The sequence below is a fragment of the Macaca fascicularis genome, chromosome 10, assembly GCF_037993035.2.
Source record: "Macaca fascicularis isolate 582-1 chromosome 10, T2T-MFA8v1.1".
NCBI classification, from domain to species: Eukaryota; Metazoa; Chordata; class Mammalia; order Primates; family Cercopithecidae; genus Macaca; species Macaca fascicularis.
The window spans coordinates 82,585,401-82,609,496 of NC_088384.1; the positions used below are offsets into that span (position 1 = coordinate 82,585,401).

Sequence of the window (24,096 nt, forward strand, 5' to 3'; positions counted from 1 at the left end):
GATTTCTGGTATTTTTTTTCCTGTGTATTTGTACTCTCTCTCTCTCCCTCTCTCTCTTTCTCTCTCTCTCTCTCTCTCTCTCTCTCTCTCTCTCTCTCTCTCTATATATATATATATATATATATTTTTTTTTTTTTTTTTTTTTTTTTTTGAGACTGAGTCTTGCTCTGTTGCCCAGGTTGGAGTGCAGTGGTACGATCTCGGCTCACTGCAAGCTTTGCCTCCCGGGTTCACACCATTCTCCTGCCTCAGCCTCACGAGTAGCTGGGACTACAGGTGCCCGCCACCACACCTAGCTAATTTTTTGTATTTTTAGTAGAGACGGGGTTTCACCATGTTAGCCAGGATGGTCTCAATCTCCTGACCTCGTGATCTGCCTACCTCGGCCTCCCAAAGTGCTGGGATTACAGGCATGAGCCACTGCGCCCGGCCATTGTCTTTTTTTTTGTTTTATAAAAAATGAGTATACTGCCAATCTAATTTTCCATTAAAATTATATTATGCACACTTCCTCATGTAATGCACAGCTCTTTTAAAGCATGGCTTTTCATTGCTATGTAGCATTCTACACAGTTGCTGTGTAGCATTTAGTACTGTGATTAAATAAATTTAAATGTAGTTCACTATGTTTTCTGGTGTTTTTTTTGTTTTGTTTTGTTTTTTCTTGAGACAGAGTCTCACTCTGTCACCTAGGCTGGAGTGCAGTGGCGCGATCCTGGCTCACTGCAGCCTCCACCTCCTGGCTTCAAGTGATTCTTCTGCCTCAGCCTCCCGAGTGGCTGGGACTACAGGCACACACCACCACGCCCAGCTAATTTTTGTATTTTTAGTAGAGACGGGTTTTACCATATTGGCCAGGTTGGTCTCAAACTCCTGACCTCGTGATCCACCCGCCTCGGCCTCCTAAAGTGCTGGGATTACAGGCATGAGCCACTGTGCCTGGCCACTGGTTTGGTTTTATAAAGATGGTATCTTGCTGTGTTGCACAGGCTGGAGTGCAGTGGTGCAATCACAGCTTGCTACAGCCTTGAGCTCCTGGGCTTAAGCCATCCTCCCACCTCAGCCTCCCAAGCAGCCACCTCACCCACACAGCCCCAGGCCACTATAATTTTTGAATTGATTGATGGATCACAGTGGCTCTGAGGGGTCAGATCTTAGAAGCAAGTGTTAGCAAATTCCCTGGTGGAAGCAAGGAGACTGTTGTCCTTTGGCTGGTAGGATCCTAGACATTTGAGTACGTGCTACAAGAAACTTCTGCAGTGCTGGCTACTTTCTGGAGGTTCATCAGAAAGGTGCTTGAAAACATGGGTGTATTTGGACTAATTGGATGTGGGGCCCTGGGAAGAAGGTGAGGGGCAGCCATCTAGGGTGGTGAATTGACTGGGAGTCTCTCAATGTCTAGTCGGGGAAGGACCGTGGGAGAGGTGTAAGAGCCTAACGTGACCAGTCCTGACCTGTGGAGAACTTAAAAGCACTTTTATGACTTGCAGACATTTGCAAAAACTAAGGACTTTATTGCCATATCCTTCACTCTTTTCCCCTGGAAGCTTAGGGAGCAGAACTGCCTCTAACATTTACAGGGCCTAGAGGAAGACTCCAGAGGGAGGTCTCTGTCCCGTGGCCCAGCCCCTTCTCTTCCCGCTTGAATTCATCCTGTGCCTCCTGCGGGCCTCGCGTTCGTAGAAGTGAACTCCCAGCCTACGTGTCCAAGTTTCTTTTTAGCCCCAGAGCCAAACAGTGATGCCGTGGCTGCCTCTTGGACATTGAGCTGTGTATTCTGGCGGTGTGGTCCACTTGTAGGAGAACGGACACATAGGAGGACAACCGGGGCCCTGAGGCAGATAATTCCAACACTCTGGGCACCTGGAATGTGGTTTAGGAAGAGTGGGATGGTAGGCTCTGAGTGGAGGCCTGGAGGAGGACCCTGTAAAGTGCACAGTGAGGGCGGTGGCCTCAGTCCTGGGTCTATGTGGAGAAGCCAGTGTCTCAGGCTCAGGGAGCAGCGCTGCCTGGGGCCGCATAGGACAGGACAGGCCTCAGAGGCTAACCCCCTACCCCAGCTGGCCTGTCAAAGCTTCAGGAGATGAGAGACCAAGGAGCAGCAGCTGTTGGAGCCAGCCCCAGCTCACTGGGGCAGGATGCTGGGGCTTCGCCCCACAGGTCTTTGATTTTGGAGGGGGCTGCCCCTGAGAATTCCCCAGCATAATTTTGAGTTTCTTTTAAGTCTGAACATGAAACTACTATACACACCTTACATGTGCCACCTGGAGCCCCACAAGGCCCATATTCACCTTGGAGAAGCCACATAGGGCAAGACACAGTGGCACGTGCCTGTCATCTCAGCCACTTGGGAGGCTGAGATGGGAGGATTGCTTGAGCTCAGGAATTTGAGACCAGCCTGGGCAATATAGCGAGATCCTCTCTCAAAAGAAAAGAGAAGCCACATAGGTGAAAAGGCTACCTTTCTAGTCCTTTTATCTTTGAAATTATAGGCAATTTCTACAGAACAAGCGAGTCTGTTAAGGTTCAGGGAAATTGGGGATCCTGAGGGTGAAAATTTTGCAGCAGGGCGTCTGAGACTTCCTGAGAGCCCTTCCTCCCCCAGGAGCAGTCAACTATCTTTAGTTCTGAAATAAGCTCCTGCGCTAATCCTGTTGTCTGGGTCCAGAATTGTGTGTGAGAGGCAGCACTGAGAGTTCAAACAAGGAAAGGGAAGACTCCCCTGCCGGGTGCCTGGGCCCCAGCGCTTCCCGAAGCTCTTGGCCAGGGTTAGAAGAGCTCTCCAAGATGACCTGGACCTCTAGGTCCTTGTTTCTCAGAGAGCGGTCCTTGCACCAGCAGCATTGCATCACCTGGAAGCTTCTAAAGCTGCAGTATCTCCAAGCCCACCTCAGAGCTATGGCCTCAGAACCCACATTTTCATATGCTCCTCAGGTGGTTCCTGTGTACATCTGAGTCTGAGAAGTGCCGTTCTCAACTGACTGGGCACCATTTCCAAGTTTAACTAAATCTGTCACTAAGGGTGGGCTTCAGGCCTCGGCTGTGCTTCACCATTTTCAGACAGCAGGAGTCAGTCACCTCCTTGCACCCCCATTGGCATTCACCCCTAGAGCTCCTAGCTCTCTCCTCCTCCCAGGCAGGATCCCCAGGCTCTTATTCCCCCGGCAGGTGTCTTTTGGTCTCCACAGCAGCTTTGTGAGTATTTCAAGGTTGGGGCGGCTTCTGCTTCTTTCGCATCTTCCTGCTGAGCAGTGGTTTCCATGTGTCCTCTCTGCACCAGCAGCATCAGTATCACCTGGGAATTTGTTAGAAATGCAAATTCTCAGGCCCCACCCTCGTACTAGGGAACCAGAAACTCTGGGGATAGGGTTCAGCCATCTGTGTTTAACAAGGCCTCCAGAGGTTTCTGATGCAGACTCCAGTGTGGGAAACCTCAGAGCCTTGCTACAATGCCAAGCACAGGACCGGCACAGCGTCACCCAGCAGCATGTTACAAACACAGACCTCCAGTCACGACCTGCAGATTCAAGTGCACATTCAAGTTCCAGGAGCCCTGCTGCAGGCAGAGAAGGGAGGGGCAGTTCTACAGAAGCACAGGCAAGGCACGTGGACCAGCTGCAGCTTTCCTGAAGAACATGGATGGGACTCAAAGGATGGAACAAATTATGGACATACGTGGTTATTAGCTCAGGATGAGCTGAGTCCTAGGGGAGGAGTTCCCTGGCTGGGAGGAAGTCACCTTTCTTGGGTGAAAATGAAGCACAGAATGCTTAGATCAGTAAGCAAGGTCAGGCTTTGCCTGGGGAAGCTCAGGTTCTGGCCGGGATTAAAGCTCCCCTTAGAGTGAGAAGCTGTACAGCCCCAGATTTCCCTCCAAAGACAGACGGCTTTTGGTCTTAACCCCAGATGGGGAGGGGGAAAAACAAAGGCGGTGCCTGGCTGTTCTCCGAAGAACGCTTTCTGGGGGATTGAACTCAATTATGCTTATGTGGTCATTTAAAAATTTTTTTCTCTTCTCTTTTAGTAAAAATTCCTTTTGCATAACTCACACAAGTTTGAAATAACGGAAAGAAAACATGAGGCCTGGGAAAGATACAGGTGGATATTATTCCCTTTGGTCCTACAAATAGCTATGCTTTGAACATTTTAAGTCTCCTCAGTTGACTCTTTTTGAGAAATTATTATAGACAGGGGTAAAGAAAAGTTTATTTTATTTTTTTTAGACAGAGTTTCGCTCTTATTGCCAGGCTGGAGTGCAGTAGCGTGATCTCGGCTCACTGCAGCTTCTGTCTCCCGGTTTCAAGCGATTCTCCTGCCTCAGCCTCCTGAATAGCTGGGATTACAGGTGTGTGCCACCACTCCCAGCTAATTTTTTGTATCTTTAGCAGGGACGGGAGTTTTACTATGTTGGCCGGGCTGGTCTTGAACTCCTGACCTCAAGTGATCTGCCTGCCTCGGCCTCCCAAAGTGCAGGGATTACAGGTGTGAGCAACTGTGCCTGGCCAAGAATTGTATTTGTCATTCTGTTTTAGTAGTTTTGTGGGTGATGAGGTTTCAAGGAGTTGATTGGTATCTTTTCATCTTTAATACAAAGCTGATCCTCTGATCACTGCAGGAGGTTAACATTGCATTGTAAATTTTTAAAAACTTCATATTTTCCTGATGCCTTGACATCCTACAAACAAGCAGTGGGCACCCTGTCCAGGTAACCAAGTGCCAGTGTAATAAGGCTGGTCCCTGCCACAAGTTCCACTTCTTGTCTTCTCCTAACTGTGACTTAGTGACATTCAAGCACACCAGTGAGATCCCCCTCCACCTTGTGCTTGTGTCCTCCACACTGGCTTCCAGTAAAGGCACTTACCCAGCGGTTGTCTCTCTTTCTTTCTCATACATGCTGAGTTGCTCCCAATCCCTGGGCACTCCTCCAATCCGGCCCCCTGCTTGGCATGGCATGCCTCCCTCTCTAGGACCTGTGAGTACAATAATTTCAAGTGCCCTTCCCCTAGAGTTTCCCTAGCCAGGCTGGAGTGATCCTTGAAGACCCCACCAGAGGCACTCCCCCATTTACAACACAAACATTTGCTAAGATATTGGCCTGTGATTTCAACCACTGTCACTTCTGATTACCCCCTGCTTTTAGCAAATTAGTTGCAGAAGAAAACTTCAGCCAAGGATAACCAAGAGCACCACAGCGCTAGTGCGTCAAAACGTGTAGAAAATGAGTTGGAAGATTATGACCAATCAAAGTCACCTGTCAGATCAAAGGTGTTGAATCTGAAGAGACTGTGTCACTAGGGCTCACAGGACCTGAGACTATTTTAGGGCCTGATTTGGGGTGTATAAAGCAGGTTCAGGTGACCTTTGAACACCATGGGTTGGAACTGAGTCCACGAGACACAGATTTTCTTCTGCCTCTGCCACCCATGAGACAGCAAGACCAACCCCTCCCCTTCCTCCTCAGCCTTCCTCAATGTGAGGATGATAAGGATGAAGACCTTTATGATGAACCACCTCCAGTCAGTGAATAGTAAAAATATTTTTCCTTCCTCATTGTTTCAATAACATTTTCTCTGACTTACTCTATTGTGAGAATACAGTATATGTGACATATAAAATATGTGTTAACCAACTCTTTACGTTATTGGTAAGGCTTCCGGCCAACAGCAGGCAATTAGTCTATTAGCAATTAAGTTTTAGGGGAGTTAAACGTTCTATGCAGGCCGGGTGCGGTGGCTTATGCTGGTAATCCTAGCACTTTGGGTGGCTGAGGTGAGCGGATCACTTGAGGCCTAGTTTGATACCAGCCTGGCCAACATGGTGAAACCCCGTCTCTACTAAAAACACAAAAATTAGCCAGGCATGGTGGCAGGTGCCTGTAGTCCCAGCTACTCAGGAGGCTGAGGCAGGAGAATCGCCTGAACCTGGGAGGCGGAGGTTGCGGTGAGCCAAGATTGCGCCACTGTACTCCAGCCTGGGCGACAGAGCAAGACTCCTCTCAAAAAAAACAAAAACAAAAACAAAAAAAACCAAAAAAAAACCAAAAAAACTTCTATGCAGATTTTTGATTGTGCAGCAGGTCAGTGACTCTAATCCCTGTGTTGTTCAAGGGTCAACAGTTCTTTAGAGCTTGTTAATTTTCATTTTAATCAAGAAAATCTATTTCTAAATCCAGGACTGATAAAAGCTCCTAGACTGTTCCTCCTGCTGCAATAGCGCCTTTGCTGTTTACCAGGGCTAAGCCCACATAGATACTTGTGGAGAAAATGCAAAAGCAGCAGGGATGAACTAGTAGGTGACAGGGAAGTGAGGACAAGGGCAGGAGCAGGGGGAGGTGCATGAACCATCAGCCATCACTTGAGAAGGGAGAACTGAAAGTGCCACTTGGCTCAGATTAACCCCCAAAATGGTTCCCAGCACAGGGTAAGCACCAGGAAATACAACTGCAGACATGGGAGGTGGTGCTCATCTTCGCTCCTGTTTAATTTCAGTCAGATATTAAACATTTATAAATTTTTTATACAACAAAACAAGAACATGCAAAGTTACAAATATAGAAAATATAAATTACATGCATATTTCAAAGACCTGTTAATGGTGTCCACTTTGGATTCTTATACAAAACGATTCAGTGCACATTGTAAGCCTAAGGACCACGCAAAAGGGCTTCCCACATATTAAGTATTCAGTACCTTACAAAAGTTAATGCATTAGACACTTCAGATGTTAACTGCTCTAAACAAAACTCCTAAATCTGTCCTATGCAATATATATTTTATATACATATATATTTTTACATAGAATACTCACAAAGTGCAAGCCAATAATAACATTGCAGAAAAGTAATACGTATCTGCTAGATGACAATATCAAACAATTCAGGGAATAATTTTACTTTAATTAATGTTAATAGAATTTCTTTTTCCACTTCAAATCAATCATATTTCTGTCATCTCCAACGTAAGATATTTTTTAGATTGTCTCCCTATTCTTTGATTCAAAAGCCAATTACAGAAGCTATGAACTTGACCTAATTCTGGTTTTTGACAATTATGAGACAGAAATAAAGAAATGCAAGCAGTTCTTTTCTTTGCACACTGACCATTTTCTTAATTACATCATCCTCTATGATGATGGTGCTTTCACAACTGCAGCTCTCCAGTATGTCAAAATCATTCTGGTTTCTAGGTAAATGGACAAAGGAGATTTGCCTTCAGTGTCTAGAAGGCAATTTACTTTTCTGCTGCCTTAATTACCTAGAGTTTAAAGAAAGGAATGCCACGCATAGGTCCTTTAAACAAAAACGGGAGGTTGCCTCCAACGGCACCATTCCCAAACATTAGATTTTAAGTCCCAGAAGCCTTTCAAATATGTTACAGTTATGTTCACTGTGAATATGTCCTCTAGCCAGAGGTTTAGTGTTGTACCGATATTTACTCTTGATGAACAGCTGCTGTGTAGCCCTTACTGTGAAAAGTAAAACATTGCCCCAGTTCTCCGTAGATACAGAGCTCATGCTCCAGTGGGCCAAGCCAGTGTCCCGAGAGCTAACAATTTCTAGGATTTTTTTTTGAATGAGTATCATGCGGCCTCCTAACAAACTTGGCAGAAATGTTGCTGGGTTTTCTTAAAATGGAAAATATCTCTAAATAGCTATGAAATCTCTGCTAAGACAGGGCATTAGTATACTGAGCTCTAGCCGCTGAAGGAGCCAGAGGTATCCAGGCAAAGGTATTTGAGACTGTTCTGAGATTTGTTTTAGCCTCAACCTGCTGCACTAAGTCCAAAAATAAGTACAGATTAACCAATGGTTATTTGCTGTTATACTTTTACTGGCCCGGCATTAGCAACGGCCCATGATGAACTCAATCAAAGGGGGCTTGACTAGCATCTCAGGTCTACTCTATATTTTCCAGTGCCCATCAGTGCCAAGGGTATTGATTAGCCTATCAGGGACAAAGAGAGAAGCAAGAATGAGACACCACCACTAAAAGGGCTGCAGATGGATACTCCCTCCCTCAACCTGGAAAAAGATTAGAAAGATGGTGAAAACAGGAAGACCTTCCTCATCCCACTATCAGGAAGATGAGGAAAGAAATCAGGAGGATCACAGGCGGGGAGGAGAAGAGGACCATGCTCGATCCTCTCTGATAATAGGCCTGTGATTCCTTCTCGTACTGGGTGATACACATCTGCTCAACCACGCGCTCCATCATCTTAACGTCGGTCTCGGTGAAGTTCTCCCCTTTGGTGGTGGTGGTGACTGTGTGCTGCTTAATCGTGATATTGACGCAGTCGTGCACAAAGTTGTTCTGGTTGCTGTACTGATCCACAGGCCTGTAGTACACTTGGTTGGGGTAACGGTACATGTTTTCACGATAGTAACGGTCCTCATAGTCATTGCCAAAATGTATGAGGGGCCTGCTCATGGCACTTCCCAGCATGTAGCCGCCAAGGCCCCCCACCACTGCCCCAGCTGCTGCAGCACCAGCCATGTGCTTCATGCTGGTTTTTGGCTTACTGGGCTTGTGCCACTGATTGTGGGTGCCACCTCCTTGACCCCAGCCACCACCATGAGGCTGTCCCCAGCCGCCACCATGAGGCTGTCCCCAGCCGCCACCATGGGGTTGCCCCCAGCCACCACCATGAGGCTGCCCCCAGCCACCACCACCCTGGGGTGGGTAGCGGTTGCCTCCAGGGCTGCCCTGCCCCGGGTATCGGCTGCCTCCAGTGTTCCATCCTCCAGGCTTTGGGCGCTTCTTGCAGAGGCCCAGGTCACTCCATGTGGCCACAAAGAGAACCAGCATCCAGCAGCCAAGGTTCGCCATGATGACTGTTCTGTAAAATGAAGAAGAGAATATCAGAGTCCCATATTTATGTTGAAACTACTAAATGTTTGGTGCATAATGAATGAGTGCATAGCAATGGCATCAGCTGCTCAAGTGAAACGCTGTTCCCGCCCTGTACTTCTCTGAAGCACTTAGGACAAAAGCAAAGGTAAGAAAAGCGTGAACACAACTCTTTCTCCTGCTCCAAGGACAAATCTGACCCTAAGTTATGGACTTGATGAATGAGTTTTAGTTCATTATTTAATATTTTATGAGTGATTTATTTTCTTCTAATTTTTGTACTAAAACAACAAACAAATCAAACATCCAGAATGACAGTTTACGACCCTTTGGAGAATGTATATTCATCAAATTAAAATCTCTTTTCAAATTAAAGATCTCATTTACCCTGCATACTTAGCTCCCAGAGCAGAGACCTATGACAATAGTAAAATGATTGCTAAATAGTACCTGCTGTACCCTAGGTCAAATCATAGGCTCCAAATCATCACTGTGTGCCATAAAACCTAAAATGGCATATACTGTAAATGGCATATACTGTAACACTGAAGTTAGTCTTGTCCTCAGTGCTGGGATGATCTGCAATATTTTTCCCTCTTTCTCCTTTTTTATTTTTATTTTTTTAAAAAAAATACCTAGCTTGTTCAGATATAATTCACATACCATATAATCCACCATGTACCATGTACAGTTCAATGGTTTTTAGAACATTTAATGAAATGTGCAACCATAACTGTTGTCAATTTTAGAACATTTTTGTGAACTCAGAAACCCCTTACCTTTAACTATCACCCAATTAGCTGCAAATTCTTTTAAAAATTAGAAAATTATTTTTCATCTCCTTCAGAGCTAATGACTGAATTGGATAATATTCACAAAAAGAATTATCAAATAAATAAATTAACATTCTGTTTATGTTTCTACTAACATTATTGAAATGGGAAGTTTTGCCTTGGTGGTCATAAGCAAATCAAAATATATTTGAAAGTTACAAGCAGAGTTGGTCATGCCAGTTAGGGTTTTTGGAGGCTCTTTTAGGTGGGGGTCTGTGGGGCAGGTTCTTTGCAGGCTTGCTTCCTTGATGTAGGTCCCATGATCTCATGAGGCCCAGCTCTTGGCTTCCCTGCTACTCACACACCCCAGGAAATCAAACTAGGGCACCATCCCCTCAGTCAGTAACGTTCAATCTAAGGGGCTTTTATGTCAGCACCTTCTCCATTCACTCCAATGGGTGACAAATCCAGCCAAAGCTCTAGAGTGACTGAATTTTCTCTCTCACAGCATACACTGGATCTATCAGCAAATCTCAGCAGCTCTACCTTGAAAATCAATCCTAAGCACCTCAGCTTCTCACATTTTCCAACATGACCATCTTATTCGGTGCCTCCATCACTTCTCATCTGATTCCTTCAACAGCCTCCCAACCAGCCTACCTGCTCCTCCCCTGGCTGCCTTTGAGTGCTCTCCTCTTAATATGCGGGTCACATCGTGCCACTTCCCTTGTCCCTCAGTGAGGCTCCTTTGTACTCTGGATAAAACACAAGGTCGAGGCCATGCTGGCTGGGCCCCATGTGACCTGGTTCAGGCCTCCCACTGCCCCTCAAACCTGACAAGCACGTCCTGTCTCAGGGCTGTTGCCCTTGTTGTTCTCTGGGCCTAGAAGGCTTTTCTTCCAGCTACTCATGTGGCTCAAGTTTGCTCAGTGGGGCTCTTCCCATCACTCTACCTAAAATAGCACCCCTAGCCCACCCCCTTTCCCAGTTTCATTATTCTCTGGAGCAGTTACAGCTACTTGAGATATTATGTTATTTATTGTGTGCTTATTGTTCATATTCTCCACGGGAGTGCAGGCTGCTTGAGGGCAGGGGTTTGGTTTTGTTCACAGCAGTGTTCCTAGACACAGTGCTTGACCCATAGACTTGTAAAATAAATGCTGGACAAATGAATGAGTGGGAAAACACATGTTATAAAGCATAAGGAATAATCAAACTAAATATTAAATATTTATAATAGATACGCAAAGAGAACCATATTTATAAATGTACAAAATAGTATTTTTGACAATGGCCAGCTAACATTTTCAATTCAGTTAAATAAGTATTTATTTTATGTGCCAGCTCCTGCAGTAGACTCTGGCTGGCTGGAGATATTACCTGAAATGGGCAAGATGGGAGGAAGAGGAGACTGCAGGGAATGACACTGAGTCGGGCTTTGAACGTGCCTTATTTAAAGCTGTAAGAGTTAAGGATCTATGAGCTCTTAGATACACCTGAACAGGCGAGGACATGGCATAGTGAGAGAAGCTCAGAGGAGAAGAACCAGGCACAGAAGGTGGGTGGGGCCAGACAACTCTGGAGTGGAGATGGGTGATGAGAAAGGACACTGGCATGTCTGGAGGCCTATTCATCTAAGATACTCTCTGTCATGAGTCAGGTAGTGGCCTAGTCCTCTGGCATATTTCAAGATATCCTATTAAGTATATGGTAATGGTCAATACCTGTTTATTACTAAGAAGAGCACTAAGAATACACTTAGAAACACAACAGGGACATCCATTGTCATGGGACTCAAGGTGCTGTCCAAGGCCATATGCAAAGAAGTAACAGGTGTAAGAATGGCAAGAAAAGTGCTCTGGCTGACAGTATTTGCAATTAGTGTGATCATGCACATAGAAAATCCAACAGAATAACAGGAGTAACATGAGAACCAACGCTAGAGTGCAAGGTTATGGGACTGAAGGTCAGCCTACTAAAATCAACAGCATTCCTCTATACTATTAATAACTGACCAGAAGAAAATACAGATATTCAAAGTAACAACCAAACTGTAAAGTGTCTAGGAACTGATTTAACTAAGAAAAGACTTCCAATGGGTGAAAATTTTAACTCTAATACAGAGAACATAGAAGATGATCTGAAAAAATGGAGAGGCATTCCATGGTCTTGATTGCAATAACTCAGTATTATATAAAGATGTCCATTATCCTCAAATGTACTGGTAGTTTCGTTTTTTTTTTTCTGAGATGGAGTTTTGCTCTTGTTGCGCAGGCTGGAGTGCAATGGCACGATCTCGGCTCACCGCAACCTCCGCCTCCTGGGTTCAAGTGATTCTCCTGCCTCAGCCTCCCTAGTAGCTGGGATTACAGGCATGCACCACCACACCCAGCTCATTTTGTATTTTTAGTACAGACAGGGTTTCTCCATGTTGGTCAGGCTGGTCTTGAACTCCCAACCTCAGGTGATCCGCCCGCCTCGGCCTCCCAAAGTGCTGGGATTACAGGCGTGAGCCACCATGCCCGGCCTGTACTGGTAGTTTCAATAAAATGCCAGTTAAAATTCCAGGTGGATTTTTTGAGAAGTTCAGTAAACTTATATGGGGAAGAAAATGCCCATGAATAACAAGGTCAACTTAAAAAAAAAAAAAAGTGTAAAGAGGAGGGAATCTGCCAAAGCAGACACGAAATCACTACAAAACCACAGTGATGAAGACTGGACGGTAAAACTAAGGAATAGATGGAGAGACCAAAGGAAACAGAAAAGCAAGTTGAGAGAGAAACCCACGTAGATACACTTTAGCAGGGACTTGATGTGTGCTGACGTGGGCACCACAAATCAATACAGAAGGAAGGTTTCATGCTTCTGGGAAACAAGAAAAAAAAACTAGATCCCTAACTACATACAAAAGTGAACTCTAGATGGATCCAAGACTTACATGTGAAAGGTACAAGAATGGCGCTAGAAGAGGAAAATATTGGCAAATATCTTTGTGACCTGAAGGAGGAATGGGGGAAGAACTTTTAAAACAAAAAGCACAAACCATAAGTCTAATAATTGATGAATTTGATTACATCCTCAAAAACCTAAAGACGGAAATACCATTTGACCCAGCAATCTCATTACTAGGTATATATCCAAAGGAATATAAATCATTCTATTACAAAGACACATACACGTATATGTTCATTGCCAACACTATCCACAGTAGCAAAGACGTGGAATCAACCTAAATGCCCATCAATGATAGACTGGATAATGAAAATGTGGTACATATATGCCATTGAATACTATGCAGCCCCAGAAAAGAATGAGATCATGTTCTTTGCAGGGATGTGGATGGAACTGGAAGCCATTATCCTTAGCAAACTGACACAGGAACAGAAAACCAAATTCTACATGTTCTCATTTATAAGTGGGAGCTAAATGATGAGAACACATGGACACATGGAGAGGAACAACACACACCAAGGCCTATCGGAGGGTTGGAGGACGGAGAGGATCAGGAAAAATAACTAATGGGTACTAGGCTTAGTACCTGAGTGATGAAATTATCTGTATGACAAACCCCCGTGACACAAGTTTACCTATGTAACAAACCTGCACTTGTGCCCTTGAACTTAAAAATTTAAAAAAATTAAAATTTAAAGATTCTTATTCAACACGATAAAGCTGACTCTGGACAAAGTTAATAGAAAGAATACACAATGGTAAAAGGGACTTAAAATCAACAGAGGATTCATTTCTAGAACTTGCAAGGAATTCTAACAGAGCAGTAAGAGACAGTAATTCCAACAGAAAAAATGGCCAAAAGATATAACCGATAATTTACCTAAGAGAGAAACCCAAAAGGATAGAAAAAGATAATCAAAATCATTAAGAATATAATAAAACTGAAACAAAAATGATATAACATTCACGCTTATCAGGATAGCACAAAAAAAATTTTTTTAAGGAAGTTGAAAATGTGAGGATTTGGAACCTACATGGCTATCAGAGGAACATGGATAATACAACTGAATACAAGAAGTGAAATAAAGTAAATGATTATTCAATTCAAAAAGAAGAAAACAGAAAACTTCAAAATAAACTGTCATAGTTATAAATTAATAATAGAGATGAAAATCAAATTTAATAAATAAAACCCAGAAAAATGTGGAATTTCTAAATAAAATTAAGAGTTATTTGAAAATACAACACACACACACACATCACTAGAAAACATCTCTATAAGGGGAAATAGCCTTAGAGAATGCTTTAAAAGGATAATAAATTACTATATACAACTTTCCTTAATGAATAAAAATATTTCCGAAATGGATTGTCTTTCTGTTAAGATATAAATTATAAAAATCAACTTTAGAATTAATTCATTTAACAAATATTTATGGAATAACTAGTATGTGCCAGTTTCTTTTTGTTGTTGTTGTTTCTTTTCTGGTAGAGATGGGATCTTGCTATGTTGCCCAGGCTTGTCTCAAACTTCTGGGCTCAAGAGATCTTCCCGCCTTGGCCTCCCAAAGTGCTGAGATTACAGGTGTGAGCCACCATGCCCAACCAGTATGTGTCAGCTTAAAAAAAAAAAAAGAAGACTAAACTGACCAATAACCATAGAAGAAATGGAGGAAAAAAGCTGTCAAAAATTATACACTGTAATATAACACTTACAGTACCATAACCTTTTTTTTTTTTTTTTTTTAGACAGGGGCTCACCCAGGCCAAAGTATAGTGGCATGATCTCAGCTCTCTGCAACCTCCACCCAATGGGCTTAAGTGATCCTCCTGAGTAGCTGGGACCACGGGTATGTACCACCAAGCCCGGTTATTATTTTGTATTTTTAGTAGTGATGGGGTCTCGCCATGTTGCCCAGGCTGGTCTCGAACTCCTGGGTTCAACTAGTCTGCATGCCTCAGCCTCCCAAAGTGCTGGGATTATAAGTGTGAGCCACAGCTATATATAGGTGACCCACAACACATTATTGTGCCACCATGCCTGGCACAATAATTTATTGATTAGCTTAATACATACTTTAAGTGTCAGAATTCTAAGGGTCAAGAATTGTGCTAGGGGCAGGGGACACAGTTTGGAATAAGATACTTAGCTTGGTGGGCTTAAGAACCAAAAAGGAGATCAAATCTGTGGAGCCCTATGAGACAGCGGCAGGTGGACTGCTGAGACTAGGGAGGTGGTGAGGGTCAGATCATGAGGGCCTCATGGGCCACAGAGAGAAATACCTATCTTCTTCTGAAAGCAGTGGGGAGCCATTAAAGGGTCTTAGTAGGACAGTAACATCATAAAATTGTTTTTTTTAAAGCTCAGCTCAAGCCTGTAATCCTAGCACTTTGGGAAGCTCAGACAGGAGGATTGCTTGAGCCAGGAGTTCGAGACCAGCCTGGGCAACATGGCGAAAACCCATGTCTACAAAATATTTTTTCTTAAATAGAAGAAAATTTAGTGGGACAAGAAAGGGAATGGAGAGGCCAGTTAAGAAACTACTGCAGAAAGATGGTGGCGTGGCCTGGGATGGAGTCCATGCAGCTGGCAGGCTGTGAATAAATGAGACATATTTTACAGAAAGAGCCAGTAAGACTTTCTGGTTGAGTGGATGGAGGAGTGAGAGTTGCCCGGGTCTGGGGCTTCCATAACCAGGGAGATGGCGGTGATGCCATCTACTGAAATAGGACAAACTGGTGGAGGGTCATGCTTGGGAAAGAAAACCAAGAGTTTCAGTATGGACATGTAAACTTTGCCACATATATGAGACATCCAAGTGGGAGTATCAATTCAGGCAATTGTTATAAGAATCTGTAACTCAGTAGAGATAAACATTTGGGCATCTTCACCTGAGATGCAGTATTTAGAGCCAATGGGATAAAGGGCCAAGATTCAAATGCTAGTATGCAGGTGGGCACACTTAGCCACCCTGCTATGGCACCCTCCTCTCACACAGGTGCCAAAATCCAAAAAAATAGCACCCAACTTATTTTAACAGTTTAGTAAAAGAATACATTATGACCACTATGGATTATTTTAGGAATACAAGACTGGTTGAAAATCAGGAACTCTATTAATAGGTTAGGAAGAAAAAAAGATTTTCTTCAGATGTTGAAAAGTTTTCAATGAAAATCAGTATCATTCCTAAATTTTTGAAAATTTAAGCTATTTTTAAAACATTTCTATAGAACTGGAAGGATAGTCTCTTTCCATCATAAAGAAATGCTGTCACAAACACAAAGCCCAAAATATCGTAATTTTAAGAGGAAAGGCATTCCCATTAATGTGGTGAACAATAATCTATTGCTTTTATGCTATTAGGTTGTTCTATAAATTCATGTAGGTATAATTTTTTTACTTGGAAAATTCAGGAAAATCTCAAAAAATGTCTTAGAATAAATATGTGAGCTTAACAGGGTGGTAGTTTTTCAAATCAACAAATCAAAACTCAGTGAGTCCCTAAATCAGTTGTAGTTAAACATTTCATGGGGAAAAACATTCATCCACAATGGCAGTAAAAATTGAAAATATCTAGGATTTAACCTGAAAATAAATAGTAGGAAAGCTACAAAATTTTACTGAGACATAAAAGAAGACTGGAAAAAGAGAAAGACATACAACTTTTTTTGTTCTGGAAACCAGTATTGAAAGATACCAAGTCACCAGCAAATAATCCATAAAGTAAACATAATTTCAGTCAGCATTCAAAGGTAATTTTATAACCCCTTGTTTGCTTTGGATCTCTTAGATTTTTGGACACGTGATTTAGAAAGAAAATAAATAACGAAGCATCAGACTTACACTTCACTTAAACCAAATGGATCTAAACAGACAAATACAGGACATTCCATCCAACAGCTGCAGAACACACATTCTTCTCAACAGCACATGGAGCATTCTCCAGGATAGATCATATGTTAGGTCATAAAACAAGTCTTAACAAACTTAATTAGACTGAAATCATATCAAGTTTCTTTTCTAAGCATGATGGTATAAAACTAGAAATTAATAACAGGAGAAACCAGCATTATCCTGATGTCAAAGTCCCACAAAAATATACAAGAAAATGGCAGTATAGGCCAATATCCCTGATGAACATAGGTGCAAAAATTCTTAACAAAATTCTAGCAAAGTAAATTCAACAGCTCATTAAAAAGATCATTTACTACCATAAAGTGGGACTCATCCCAGGGATGCAAGGATGGTTCAACATACACAAATCAATAAGTGTGATACATCACAGTAACAGAATGAGACAATAACCATACTATCATTTCAATAGACGCAGAAAAAGCATATGACAAAATTCAACATTCTTTTATGATAAAAACTCTCAATGAATTAGGTATAGAAGGATTGTACCTCAACACAATAAAGGCCACATATGACAAGGTCACAGCTAACATCATACTTAATGGTGAAAAATTGAGAGCTTTTCCTCTTAGATCTGAAATGAGACAAGGATGCCACCTTCACTGAATTTTAGGATTGTTTTTTCTATTTCTGTGAAGAATGTCATTGGTATTCTGATAGGGATTCTATTGAATCTGTAGACCACTTTGGGTAGTATGGACATTTTAACAATATTAATTATTCCCCCATGAGCACATTCTATCTTTCTATTTGTGTCTCCTTCAATTTCTTTCATCGGTGTTTTATAGTTTTCAGTGTAGAGATCTTTCACCTTCTTGGCTAAATTTATTCTGAAATATTTTATTTTGTAGCTGTTGTAAATGGAACTTTATTTTTATTTCTTTCCAGAGAGTTCACTATTGGCATATAGAAACACTACTGAATTTTGTATGTTAATTTTGTATCCTGCAACTTTACTAAATTTATTAGTTCTAATGGTTTTCTGGTGGAGTCTTTATGGTTTTATAAGTATAAAATCATGTGATCTCCAAATAGGAGCAATTTAACTTTTTCCTTTCAAATTTGGATGTTCTTTATTTCTTTCTCTTGTCTAACCGTCCTGGCTAGAACTTCCAGTACTATATGTTGAATAGAACTGGTGTGTGTGAGCATTCTTATCTTGTTTCAGATCTTAGAGGAAAAGCTCTCTTTCTAATTTTGTACACAATACATATAATCTTATCTGTCAAATTAAAAAATAAATAAATTAAAAAAGAATTCAAAAGGGATTTTAAAAGACATTATGAAATTATACTCCAAACTTAAAAGACTGAAGAAAACTTTTAATGAGAAGATAATCCAGGGTGCACTTGACCTGCCAGGTGTCAGAGTGCAAAGCTACAATAAGATCACATGGCATTGGTGCATAAGCAGAATGGCAAAACAATGGAACTAGAGAGAGGGTACAAAAAAATCCATAAATTACCCCATTCATCTTATTCCCATTTATAGATGGGGAGTGAGAGTCAGAGCTGGTACGAACTTATCCCAAGATTGTAACAGCCCAAGGTGTTGGAGCTGAGATCCAAATATAGCCACCAAAGCCTTCCAGCCCATATAACACATTACAACTTGAAGCTTAATTAGTTACATTGGGAAGGGGCAAATGTCAAACAGTCCCCCACCTTCAACCCATAGTGTCCCTTGTCTTTTCTGAGCTAAGTAAATTCCCTTGTTATATTTTAATTTTTTTGAGGTCCATAAAGAACTTGATGTAAGCTGAAAAAAAATTTTGCACAAAAATTGGGGGTAGCGGTTTCTCACTGGCACCCAGAAGCCACAAACTGAATAGAGCAAGGGGTTCCCAACCTGGTCCATCATCAAAATTACCTGAGGAGCTTTTAAAAAACAACATTGCTGGAACCCATCCCAAGCCAGTCAGAGAGTGCCTAGCGATGGGAGACAGGCTTTGGGAATCTAGAAAAGCTTCTCAGGGAATTGGCACCCGCGATCAGGCTTCAGTGCTAGGTCTCAGGGGTCTAATCTTCAACATTTATAATGCTTTTCATTGAAGGGTTACTTCCTTTAAAGTGATCACACAATACTGTAACAGTTTAAGTAGAATGCAGTTGGAGAAAAAGGACTAGTTAACACATTGAGAAAAAAAATTCTCCCAGCCGTGAGAATTGCTGCACACACAATTCACTTAGGAGTTATTTTATAATGCTGTAGCCATCACTGGGTTAGACACAGACGTGTTTTGAATGTTTAATATGCAGCAGTTCACAGCGGATATAGTTGCCTTGGAAGAAGAAATAAGATCTGAAAAGGGAGAATGGACAAAGTAAGTTAAAACTGAAGTTTAGAGAATCTTTTACCTTGGTTTGGCCAGTTGGTTCAGAGCCATGTTCAGGGTCAATGTGGTGCAGAAACTTCTGTTATTATTGTTATTTCATTACATTATTTTTAAAATGGCTGCTCCCTTACATAATTCAGAATAATTCTAAAAATCTGTGGCCATTTCTCTGCAAAATTAAACTGATTTTACAAGAAATGATGATGCAGTGAGGTGTGAGTTACACAGATGGACCCAAGTGGCCTCTGGATCAAGAGCTTGTGATCACAGCCTTTCCTGACCCTCATTTTCTGTGACAGTTGGTGACTTTCAACCTTCCTAAGACCACAGAGGTTCTGCCGGATATGTACAATCTGTTGTGGCTCAGCTAAACTAGATTTGTGCCTCCAGGAAGACAGAAAGCTTAGACATGGCTGAAATTGTTCAGTTTTGAAAAATATTCAGGAGTCCTTAAAAACAACGACAGCAAAAAACTAGAATTGATAAATGAATCTAAGAACTGATTCTTTAAAAAAAACCCAATATACAAATTACTAAATCATTAATCAACAAAAAAAAATGGAACAATATTTGAAAAAAGAAACAAGGTTGGCTAAAAATCTTTTATTCTAAGTAGCAAATATAACAATCTCTCCTTTTTACACACAGAAAACTGTGGGTCCATTTCATTTAAAAAATTAAAACCTGTTGAACTATTTTTTAAATGTCCTTATTTAGTGACAGCAATATATTCACCAAAAGAAAATTAAGATCACCTATAATTTCAATGAAAACGTCCATTTTCTGTGCTTTTTTCTTTCAGATTTTTCACATATGCGTTCATGTTAGAGCAAGCAGGTGCAGTTTAGTAACCCACTTTTTTACTTACCAGTTTTTCCCCACATATCACAGGCTCCAAAATCATGATTTTTTTATGGTTACGTAATGTTTATTTCAGTTTATCTGTCATAATTTTCTTAGCTACTGCCCTGGTGTTATACATTTAGACTGTTTTCCAGCTGTTCTAATTTTAGATCATTCTGCTGGGAATATGTGCCTGTTTTTTTTTTTGTTTGTTTCTTCCATTGCAGGTAAATTCTCAGGAGTGGGGTTTCTAGGTCACAGCTTCCAACTTCTTAATGCATCACCAGATTGCTTTACAAAAGGTTTGTACTGGTTCAAAATGCCCCAAATAACACATACATACAGATGCAGAAAGTAGCTATCATTTCCTCCATTCTATGAATGGACAAAAGGAGGATCAGGAAATTAGGTAGCCTGTCCAAAGTCACAAAATTGACTGTAGAACCATCTTTGTGATCTCAAAGCCCTGCCACCTCCCCGGATACTTGAAAATGTCAAGTTTTGGGCAACCTTCCAGCAAGGGTTGCTGTTACTATTAATTATTTTTGTTATTTTAATAAATGTAAAATGATAACCCAAACATGCTTAATTTGCATTTTATTGTGTAAATTATTCATCATTTTGTCATTTATCTATTATAATCTTAATATTTTCCTTTCAGTGTGGAAGATTTGTGCTAGATACAAATAACATACAAATCACATCCTACCTCTCTGCCTGCTTTTCCCCTTACTGGTTAGCTTTTTTTCACTGTAAGACCTTCTCAGTGCTTGTGTAAGTAAAATTGCTTCTTCCCACTGGTGATTTTTTCCTCTCTTCTACAGATCTAAGAGCGTTGTTGATTTTTTCAGAGGTTTAACATATTCACCCAATTTCCTGTTCCTATGTTTTTGACAATTATATTTGTAAAAATCCTTAATCCTTTTCTACCAGGAGTTTTTCCTAAGGAAACGGGAAACATCTCAAATGTTCTGCCTATGGGGAACTACTAATTAAACCGTGATGATCTAAGAACAAGAAAATAACGCAGCCATGAAGATTCTCAGCATTATGGCAGTGAAACTGCACTGTGTTGTGTGAGAATCTGGAGGCTAGGAAACAAAAACAGGGAGCTGTGGCTTTGCGATGGCGAAGATGGATGTGACGGTGGTGGAATTACGAGGTTAAAAAAAAATCTATTTCCTACAGCCACTACAAAGAGAAGAGCAAAAAATTCCTTAAAAAGTACAGTAAACATGGATTTCTCCCCATTGTTTAATAACGAAACGCGAAGGCGCCTGCTGCACAGGTGGGGAGGCCAGTGACCCAAGGGTAGTCATTCGAGGCTGGTTGTTCCTTGGAGCCCCCCATGGCCAGTGTTCTCCCTCCAGGGGTCTGGGAGGAATACTACTGGTCAAGCTGAGGTCCGCCGTCGCACCTGGGGCCAGGCCGCAGACCTGCAGCTACTCTCTCCCAGCCACTGGCGAACAGAGGGTGGAGCCTCCCTGGACCCCGCCCCCGCCGAGGCCTGAGGCCCCGCCCCCGCCCGCCCGCGTGGGCCCCTTCCTCAGGCGGTGGCGGCGGTGGCGACGGCTGCACGGCTGCGGCCTCCCTCGGAGAAGCTCCGGTCGCGAGGATGAAGGGCGGGGCTGCCTCCCGGGAGGAGCGCTGCGGCTGCGGCGGGAGGGACCGAGGCGCCCCGGAACTCCCCCGGCGGGCGTCCCTCTTTCCATCCCCCCCAAGCACCCTCTGGGCATCGCGGAAGCGCCAGGCCTTGCCGAGGGGCGTCCCGGGCCCCGATCCCGGCCTCCGAGGGGCGGCCAACGGGCGGAGAGCGCGAGCCCCGCGGCCCCCAGGCGCCCCTCCTCGCCCCGCGCCCTGCGGAGCCCGCTGGCGGCCCTTCCGGCGTTCCCTGGCCGTCGGCGATCGCCCGCTGGGCCGGACCCACGCGGGGTACAAGGGGGCTGGGACACCCCGGCGCCACCGACTTCCCTACCGGGGCTCCGCCAGCTCCCCCAGCCCCCACGCGGAGTAAAGGGAGCTTTCCTACCTGAAAAGTGAAGCCGAGCCGCCTCACCCGAGCCGAGACCAGCGCACCCGGGCAGGCCCGAGACGCGTCACGCGCCCGCGGGGCAGCCCCCGGCCCCTCCTCACTGGGGTTCGGACCCTGCCCGGCCGGGCATCCTTGTGCCTGGGACCCGAGGCCCGGGGTCCTCACTCGGCCCCCGCAGCTCCCCTGTCCCCGCCCGAGTTTCCGCCACCCCGGGTGTTTACCTGCCTCGGTCGTGAGGAGAGGAGAAGCTCGCGGCGCCGCGGCTGTCAGCGACTGGCGCGGAGGGCAGGCGACGCGCGGAGCCGAGGGGGAGGGACGCAGGGCGGGGAAGGGAGGCGGCGGCGCTCGCGGGCGGAGGTCGGCGCGGGGACCAATTGTAGCGCGGCCCGGCGCACACTCGGTGCCCACGGCGGGCGGCCGGCCGAGGTTTAAGTTAAAGGGTGCAGCGCTGCCAAGCAGGGCCGGGAATGAGTCACCAGAAAAAACGAGTTGAGATTCGCTTGAACACTTGCATCAGTTGATACCGCCTGCGGGTGCCATTGCTCCCTGACGTGGCTCATTGACTGTAAAAATCATCTTTAATTGGAAATTCGGCCCAAAGCTTCAGCTCCCCGTTACATAATAGAGAACTCGAGAAAATGAAAGTCTCGGGAATGAGGAAGAAATTTCTGGAACTTTTGCAACCAGAAATTTCTAAAGAGGAAAACAAAAATTTTGCTTATTCTGGATTGAGATTAATATTTATGAATTTTCACATAAACTCTTTAATTTTTGAGGCGTAGAAAGGATACTGACCATCACCTGTTCCTTCGTTCATTCACTTTCTACTCCTTATTCTAGGCAAGAGGTTATTTAGGTGGTGATATTAACAAATGAGAAGAATGCACTCCGTTTAAAAACCCCTCTTTGCACATTACCTGAGATACCTTCTATGAAACAGGGTGGTGTGTTCTTGCCCAGGATTCCTGCTGACAACTTAGAGAAAGGTTTGTCTCATTTTAAAGGACGGCGAGGGATGAAGTGATAGAAGGGCAGGAGTTAGAGGGAGGGGGATTTTATAAATTATAACCCAAATTGGACACTTTTAAGAGTGGAATGGGCATAAACCAGGCCTGCCCTGGGGAAAATAGGACATCTAATCTCCTCGTTTTGGGTGAGAGGTTTAGGAAGCATGTAAGGAAAGAGATTTAAGAATGTTGACAGCCAGGTGCAGTGGCTCAGGCCTGTAATCCCAGCACTTTGAGAGGCCAAGGCAGGAAGATCGCTTGAGCTCAGGAGTTTGAGACCAAAGTGGGCAACATAGTGAGACGCCATTTCTACAAAAAAAAATTTAAAAAATTAGCTCTGAACAGTGACACAGGCCTGTAGTCTCAGCTACTGGGGAGGCTGAGGTGGGAGGGTTGCTTGAGCCCAGGAGGTAGAGGCTGCAGTGAGCTGTAATCGTGCCACTGCACTCCAGCCTGGGCCACAGGGCTGCAGACCAAGACCCTGTCTCACTCTCTCTCTCTTAAAAAGAAAAAGAAAAAAAAAAGCTGAGGCTCCATTGCTCCATTGTAAACATATTTGCATTAAGTATTTGCATCTCAGGACCAATCACTGTCACTCAAGTTGCAGGGGAGGAGGGACAAATGGCGAGAGACAGGAGAAGCCAGGAGAATGCACAGAGGAGAGCTGCTGTAAACAGTGCCTGGGCCATGTTTATGTGAGTGTGGGTGAGCACTTGAAAGGTCTGCTGGGAAAGGGCAACGGGAGGCCTGGAAAGTGCTGCCTTTGGAGGGAGCTGACTCAGTGCAACAGGGAGGACTGGATTGTGGCCAGTTAGAATGAGCACTAGGCAGCGAGGCCATTTTACAACCTATCAGTCTTATGTAATACTTAGGTTGACATCGCATTCAGAGCCTTACCTCCTTTCCTCAGAGATGGCTCACTGGGAGATGAACTTGGCAGGCAGCACAGCATCTCTTTGAGTCGCCTAGAGGCTCAGGGGCTGCAGGGAGGACAGAACCGGGTGGGAGGATGGAGCTGGGGTGGGGCTGGAAGTGGGTGACCAGATCAGCCTAGGCAAGGGGCTGGCTGCCCACTGGTAGAAGGCGCTCTGTGAAGCTTGATTCCAAGACGCTAAAACCCATCTTTTCCTCAAAAGAATCGTATGTTCTGGTGGACTGCTTTCCTCCCATCAGGAAAGGGCTCAAATAGCCTGGGATTTCTTGGAGGGGAAGAATTAGGGAACCTAAGGGGATTGCCTTATGACCTATTCTGGTTATTACTGATGTGCTGCAAATACCCCACAACTTAGGTGGTTTAAACCAACTACCATTTTATTATGCCAACAGATTGTTTAAGCCAGGGAGCTGGACAGGCACAGCGGGAACTTGATTCTGCCCCATTATGTTTGGGGT

At 43.8% G+C, this 24,096-nt stretch overlaps 1 protein-coding gene across 3 annotated transcripts; it reads right to left on the reverse strand.

Moving 5' to 3' along the window:
- Positions 1–6,454: 6,454 nt before the first annotated feature.
- PRNP (prion protein (Kanno blood group)) lies at positions 6,455–21,975 on the reverse strand. 3 transcript variants are annotated; one of them, XM_045362552.2, is made up of 2 exons: positions 21,923–21,975; positions 6,455–8,835 (listed from the first exon to the last, which is right to left on the reverse strand). In XM_045362552.2, exon 2 carries the CDS (start codon positions 8,823–8,825, stop codon positions 8,064–8,066), a length of 762 nt encoding a protein of 253 aa, XP_045218487.1. In that variant the 5' UTR covers positions 8,826–8,835; positions 21,923–21,975; the 3' UTR covers positions 6,455–8,063. The 3 variants fall into 3 exon arrangements, with proteins under 3 accessions (XP_045218487.1, XP_005568470.1, XP_065378874.1); XM_005568413.4 differs by having other exon boundaries at positions 21,919–21,975; XM_065522802.1 differs by having other exon boundaries at positions 21,695–21,975.
- Between the last annotated feature and the right edge of the window lie 2,121 nt (positions 21,976–24,096).